This window comes from Hippoglossus stenolepis, chromosome 8 (assembly GCF_022539355.2).
Source record: "Hippoglossus stenolepis isolate QCI-W04-F060 chromosome 8, HSTE1.2, whole genome shotgun sequence".
Lineage (NCBI taxonomy): Eukaryota > Metazoa > Chordata > Actinopteri > Pleuronectiformes > Pleuronectidae > Hippoglossus > Hippoglossus stenolepis.
The window spans coordinates 16,746,663-16,754,023 of NC_061490.1; the positions used below are offsets into that span (position 1 = coordinate 16,746,663).

The following is a 7,361-nucleotide window of genomic DNA, read 5'->3' on the forward strand; positions in this document are numbered from 1 at the left end:
CCGAAGAAGAGTCTGTTTCCTGTTCCGGGTCGTGGCTGTAAAACGTCGTGTGAACGGCGCCACTTTCAGCAGAAAGTTTCTCAGATAACTTCGTGGTTTGGCTGGATTACGCCTCAAAGACTTGATTATTTCTTTTGGACTCTTACAACAAAAGCGGTCTGACAGAGGATAAAGACAAACAGTGAGGTTTGTATCTTTCTCTGAGCAGCTATCCGTTGGTGTTGTTAGCTGGCAGATAGCAACATGCTAACGGTAGTTAGCACCCTGCCGGGGAGTTGTTACGGATATAATTAATTTAAGCTCGTGTGTTTCTACTGGTTAATACATTTGTCAACTAGTCTAACATTGAACAGACGGTGTTAAGTTTTAGTCTGATTGTGCGTCTAAGAGTTAACATCATCTCAACGTGTATGTTTGTGTAGCGCTTGTTTACTGGATTGTGATTGTGTTTGCGTGAGTCCACGGGGACTGTGATAATCTTGTCAAAATTATTTATTGGTTTTCAACATCAAACAAAAAGCGGAAACAAATAAGCAGATGCAATTATGAAATAGCTAAAATGTGAAATAAACCATGCATCACGGTCCACGCCATTAAGTGCAGACCACACGGGGAAAATCGTATGTAAATCGAAATAAAGATGTTAAAAGGGGCTTACGTCATGTTGCCAGTACGTGGAACCATAACTATCATTATCACTGCATACAGACTAATAGATCTGTTCAGGTCAAAAACACTTGTTTCTCTTCGGATCGTATACATCTTTCACCTTTGCAACATCTATGACCACTAACTGACATACAGACACAACAACCTCGTGTTTTGATGGCGTGTAATCAAACTTTACACCATGTGACGACTCTAAATGCTCCTTGATACTTTTTAGCGCGTCTGGTCCTGATACACGTGTTTACCGAATTTCGTGAAGATCGGTGAACGTGAAGTAAGGGGCTTTACTTGGGTGGTCGCTGCTTTAATTTCAAATTACTCCAGAATACATACATTTTCACCCCTTTTGAATTTTCCAGCATGTTTAGGCCCTCAAAAAGGCAATTCATTTGCCATAATAATAATAATCATGTAAATTTCAAAAGGGCCTTCGCTCAAGCTCGGGCCCTAATAAACACCACCTTGAAGACAGAGGTAAAAAACAAACCTCACAAAAAGTTACTTTCCCCCCCTCTTCAGTCATCCATTCTTGATTCACATATTACCTCTTTCTGCAGACTCTTGTAGTACTACAGCCATATCCTCAATTTCCATTAAGTGGATGAAAGATTCCCAAATTGAAATCGAAAGTTTCCCTTTTACCTTTTAGGATGTTAGTGATTTTCTCCAATGAGAGACAGTAAGACATCTCCTTAAACCATTGGCCAAAATACGACCTACTTGTCTAATTCCACATTAGAGATGTAAGGTGCATAGCGTGAAGGAAGCATATATTAACTAAAGCTTTGTCTTTTTCTTAAATAGTAGGGCTAGTTGGATAAATTCTTAATATAAACTAGGGCTGCGAAGCACTGTCGGTGCTCGGGCCCTAATGAACTTTGGGTGCATGGGTAGATTTATGCCAATCATCTGACCTATTGCATGTGACATCTCACACCAGAACTTCTTACATCCGGACATTCCCACAGGCAGTGAAACAATGTCCCTTTTTCTTCTCAGCACTTAATACATGTTTTTGGCTTATTACTTTTAAATGTATGTAATTTGACTGGGGTTAGTCGTAGACTTAGTGAATGTTGTTACATGTCGTTAACTCTGTGTTGTTCTTCTTGTGCAGGATCAGAGGATGTCTCTTCCGAAGCGAGAGGTGGAGGAGTTGAGACCATGGGTGGAGCGCACTGTGAAGAAAGTGCTCGGTTTCTCAGAGCCCACTGTGGTCACTGCAGCTTTACACTGTGTTGGAAAGGGACTGGACAAAAGGAAGACCATAGGTAACTGTTCTAACTATTTGAATCCTGCTATTTTTCATCAACATAAAGTCTTGCGAATACCACACATTAGACATTCTCAGTCAGATTTCATTCTTCTGGATAAACATCAGCTACACAAAAAACAATGTTTCCTCTTGACTGTACAGTCAAAGCTAAAGACTCCAATGGCTTTAAGGTACATCATATAGGTGTGACCCTCATTACATGTTCTGAATTGTAATGTCATCAGTTTTTGCAGATTTCTTTTATGATCATCAACTAACCAATTTGTCAACTTATAGTTTCAGCTCTAGCTTCGATAAGGTCAGGGTCACATGAGTGATGAGCAAATAATTGTATGTATTTTCTGTGCAACATAAAGGCACTCTAAAATTATCAAATGATACTGGATTTGCTTGAATTAATTGACATTTATTTCTGCAACAGACCAGCTGCGTCCTTTCCTCGATGACTCTGCGGGGGGTTTCGTGGAGCGTCTTTTTGAAGCGCTGGAGGAGAGTCGCAGTGCCCGCGGCAGCAAAGGATCCGGAGAAAAGAACCGCAAGAGAGACCTGAAGGTACACAAACACCAGAGGAGACTTTTATACTTGATTTCAACTATAAAGTGGAAACTGGGTTTCATGTTTACACATAAGTTTCGGAAACTAGATAGTTGAAGAAGAAAAAGCTTAAAATAATCGTGCAAGTTCTCCAAGTGTTAACACCCTTTTTTTGGCTTAATGGTAACATGTCTTTTTTATCAGATAATTTAATTTGATTGCTGTTTCTGTTTTGATTGTCTCAGGATGTGTTTGGGGATGAAACTGACCCGGGTGCCAAGCGAGAACCTCAGAACTCAGGAGATGGGACAGTGGCAAAGCGAAAACGGGTCCCTCGATTCGAGGAGGTGGAAGAGCGTGAGGTCATCCCTGTACCTCCATCTGAAAGCTCTGGCATGCTCACCAAAATGCAGGTATGATACTCCACTCTCCACAGTTAAGGCAAAATAAGTTATTTTTTAGCGTTATAATATTTTTTACCCGTACTCAAACTTTCTCTAATAGATTAAACAGATGATGGAAGCAGCCACAAAACAGATCAAAGAGAAAAAGAAACAACTGAATTTTTCATCTCCAACTCCTGCTCCACAGGTAAGGCATTTTCCCCATGAAAACTCAGATTTTTCTCAGTATCGTGCATTTCAGACAATTTATAAAGTATTAAGCTGTTCTTTTTTCTCCCTGATTTTAGATGTTTTCCCTTGCTACACCACAGTCACAAATGGAAGCCTCCACAGTATCACGGCTTCTCAGCACCAATGCTGCTGCAGCTGTTGGTGGTGCCTCATCCATTGCCCCCTCCCAGGCTGCCAGCTTTATGAATGATGCTATCGAGAAGGCCCGCAAGGCTGCTGAGCTACAGGCACGCATCCAGTCCCAGTTAGCCATGAAACCTGGTATCCTCGGAGCATTGGGAAACACTGGGCCTCACAACCTAGTGGCACTAGCTAATCTACACGCCATGGGAATTGCTCCACCGTAAGTAGAATCTAAAGAGGGGGAAAAAAACATTTTAGTAATTTATCTTGATGTGGCAGAGTGAAAACGGACTGTTTTCCCTGTGGGCTCCTTTATTATAGGAAAGTGGAAGTCAAGGAGGTGAATAAGCCAACACCTCTTATCCTGGATGAGAAGGGAAGAACTGTGGATGCAAGTGGCAAAGAGGTTGAACTCACACATCGCATGCCCACACTAAAAGGTACGAATACAGAAGCCAATTAGACACAAACAGTCTTAATTTCTTGTTTGGGTGTTTCTCAATAAATTCCCCTCTCAATGTTCAGCTAACATTCGAGCTGTGAAGAGAGAGCAGTTCCGTCAGCAGCTGAAGGAGAAGCCTGGTGAAGACATGGAGTCCACGTCCTACTTCGACCAACGTGTATTTATAACACCAGCTCAACGCCCTCGCAGGGGCTTCAAATTCCATGACCAGGGGCGCTTCGAGAAGATTGCTCAGAGAATTAGAACTAAGGTTTGATTTTTTTTTTTTTAATTCTCCAATATTTTCATTGTCAGCATTGGCTGCTCTGAGCCTGGATATTTTGAATAGAGGACTTTGCAATTAAGATTCACCCAACTTGACTTTTGACCCTCCTGTGCTGATGTGTACCTCAACCAGGCCCAGTTGGAAAGGTTGCAGTGTGAGATTGCCCAGGCAGCAAAGAAGACAGGAATCCAGGCGTCCACCAAGCTCGCCTTGATTGCACCCAGGAAGGAGATTGGAGAATGGGAGGTGCCCAACATTGAGTGGTGGGACTCTTTCATCCTGCCCAACAACGTAGACTTGTAAGAACCCACAGCTATTTGAAGCTTAAAGGCAGTATGATTTTAGGTTGAATGTAAAAACTGTGCCAAGCACAAATGATTACACCGTTTGTACTTAATTTAGTCTTTCTTCTTAATCTTTTGCAGAAGCACAGAAACAAAATTTGAACGGCTGGAGTTATTTGGTGTGACCAACCTTGTAGAACATCCTGCACAAATTAACCCCCCAGGTAAGTGTACAGGAGATTAAATGTGAGCTGTGAACCTTTTAAACTTACATTTCATATTATCATTATGAAGTAAAGCAAAAATTGGTGTCTTAATGGTATTTATTTGATTATTACCATACTAGTTTGATGGAATTATTAAAATATTTGTATGTGTGTGGGTTCACAGTTGACACAGATAAGGCAGTCACGCTTGGCGTGTACCTGACAAAGAAAGAACAGAAGAAATTGAGAAGACAGACGCGAAGGGAGGGCCAAAAAGAAGTTCAAGAGAAGGTCCGTCTGGGTCTCATGCCTCCACCAGAACCCAAAGGTACCTACACAAACCTACAGTTACAATTTGGTGCAGTGCAAGATTAAACAGAATGCAGCTGATTGTTTTTCATTTCCACAGTGCGCATCTCCAACCTGATGAGAGTGCTGGGGACGGAGGCAGTTCAGGACCCAACAAAAGTAGAGGCCCACGTCAGAGCACAGATGGCCAAGAGACAGAAGTTAGTAACACAATCAACCCTCCTTCATTATCTTCTTGTATCTTGCAGTCATGGAGAATCACATATCATATTAAAGAAGAATAAAAGCCACCCTAAAGGTTTTTCTAATTGTGTCCCCCTCCCTTCAGGGCTCATGAAGACGCCAACGCCGCTCGCAAACTCACAGCAGGGCAGAGGAAAGAGAAGAAGGTCAAGAAGTTAAAAGAAGACATTACTAATGGTGTTCACATTGCAGTGTACAGGTGTGTATTTGTAGGGAGAGATCAAACACTGTATTGCAATTACATATATATTGCAGCGTTTGTGTGTTGAATCACGAAAGTGTGTTTTAATTGTTGTACCTTTCCGTACAGGATCCGTTACCTGCAAAGTACTTCTAAGAAGTTTAAAGTGGAGAAAAATGCCATCCAGCTGTACCTGTCAGGCACAGTAGTCCTGCACAGAGATGTCAACCTTGTTGTAGTGGAGGGAGGTAAGGAAAACCTGTCCATGACACCCCACAGGGAAATGATTCTCAGGTTTACAGTGTTTTTTGCCAGTTTGACCAGTGCTTTGTAAAATATATATATATATTGCCTTGAAGGAAAACTATTTGGTTTGACATTAAATGACACCCATTGATATTCGTAATTTCTTAAAGTAATGATCAGTCCATTTTTTCCCAGTTCAGTACATGATTGATCCTTTTCAGCATCTCACTGTGGTTCTATAACACTTCCTGCACCTTTTTTTTTTTATAAACATCATTATTTATTCCCAATTTACCGCAAAAGGTTGAAATGTTGTCTGATGTGTTGTTTATCTCAAATATATTGAACCTGTTTATGTGTCTGTTTCTAGTGCACAAGTTTTTAAGAGGACTAATGTCAAATATCAAATATATTTTTATTGTCCCATAGGGAAATTTGTCTTGGGCCAAAATGCTACAGCAGCTGCAGATAGGAACATATTACAACCAACAACAACAGTACACAAAGACATATCAAGCAAGACCCAGAATAAAAAGGCAGAATAAAAGTGAATTGAATATTGCACTTGCCCTAAAACAGTTAAAGGATAAATAATAGTGTCACCATTTAACGATCGTTTTCCATTCAAGTTACACCTTGAAGAAAATTAAGTTAAAGAAAAATCAAACTCATAATTGATGTATTGTGTTTCTGGATTTTTACTCTGTTTAGGCCCCAAATCCCAGAAAAAGTTCAAGAAGCTGATGATGCACAGAATCAAATGGCAGGAACACAACAGTAAAAGAGATGGTAAGTTGTGTCTGGAGTCTTTTATCCCAGTTATCATGTGTTTGACAGATAATAAACTCCTTATTCTTTATTAGATCCTGATGGTGACGAGGAGGCCAGGAGAAATAACAAGTGTTGGTTGATTTGGGAGGCAAGTTTCTTTCATTGTATTTTATTGAAATTTTTTTTTAAAGTTTTTAATTGTCTGTTTTTTTTTTGTTGTAATCTCATTTAAATCTAATTCCTATTGATTCTTCAGGGAACAGCCAAGGAGCGCAGTTTTGGAGACATGAAGTTCAAGCAGTGTCCCACGGAGAATATGGCCAGAGAGCACTTCAAGAAGCACCGCACAGAACAGTATTGGGACCTGGCCCTCAGCCAGAGTGTGTTGGAAACCTCGGACGACTGAAACCTGCATTTCAGTCCACACGCCCCCTCCCAGACCTACAGCCTCACAGTCAGGAGATCCTCACTGCTGACCGGCTGCTTTCATCTGCCCAGCATACAAACCTAATTCAGAGACTTGAACATAGAAAAGCAGGAAGAATAATCCTGTGTAGGTCTTTGAGGATGTGTGACAGATGAGTGTGTGTAGGAGAGTGTGTATGCCTGCATCATCAGTCTTTACCCGTAGGCACCTCTATCAGATCTTGTTATCTATTATAGATTAACAGGATCCAAGGCTATATATGAGGATGAGAAACTGTCAAACTATATCATGACGTCATTTTTTTTGTGATGAAACCCCCACATGTCCACTGATGTTGATCCCTGTGTGAGTGAAGCAGTTGAATAAATCAACTTCAGTGAGTGACTGCTGCTGTGCTAACACACGTAGAGTAAACCTGGAAGCACTGGAGGCTCCAGTTTCAGGACTGACTCTGGTATTACAGCTACATTTCACAAAATAAAAAATCTCCACAATGCATTTTATTTTCTTTTGGATAAAAGTAAATCTTTGACTCACTCTAGCGATATTTCTCTGTAATATTACAGTCAAAGCCTTAAATAAACAACAAAATGGAACAACTTGTGTGCGTGTTTTTGTATTGGCAGTATTAAATGCCCCTGATATTAAACTTTTACATGAAGCGTGACGCTGTTTGATAGTAAATATAGTTGTTTACGGTGGAGTCAGACACGGGGGCGTGTTCTCCCA

General features: G+C 40.8%; 1 protein-coding gene across 1 annotated transcript; it reads left to right on the top strand.

The window, feature by feature from the left end:
- prpf3 (PRP3 pre-mRNA processing factor 3 homolog (yeast)) lies at window positions 1-7,228 on the top strand. The gene is made up of 17 exons (XM_035164191.2): window positions 1-186; window positions 1,788-1,940; window positions 2,367-2,497; window positions 2,725-2,892; window positions 2,984-3,070; window positions 3,171-3,457; window positions 3,559-3,677; window positions 3,763-3,950; window positions 4,098-4,264; window positions 4,391-4,473; window positions 4,640-4,783; window positions 4,865-4,964; window positions 5,093-5,206; window positions 5,318-5,436; window positions 6,146-6,223; window positions 6,298-6,353; window positions 6,462-7,228. Exons 2-17 carry the CDS (start codon window positions 1,796-1,798, stop codon window positions 6,609-6,611), a joined length of 2,136 nt encoding a protein of 711 aa, XP_035020082.2. The 5' UTR covers window positions 1-186; window positions 1,788-1,795; the 3' UTR covers window positions 6,612-7,228.
- Window positions 7,229-7,361: the final 133 nt, after the last annotated feature.

Bases quoted from the DNA above. Each gene is read 5' to 3' on its own strand.
- prpf3 (XM_035164191.2), top strand. From the start codon at position 1,796: ATGTCTCTTCCGAAGCGAGAGGTGGAGGAGTTGAGACCATGGGTGGAG. The intron at 2,498-2,724 runs GTACACAAACAC...TGATTGTCTCAG, and splicing joins ACCGCAAGAGAGACCTGAAG to GATGTGTTTGGGGATGAAAC. The intron at 4,265-4,390 runs GTAAGAACCCAC...AATCTTTTGCAG, and splicing joins CTGCCCAACAACGTAGACTT to AAGCACAGAAACAAAATTTG.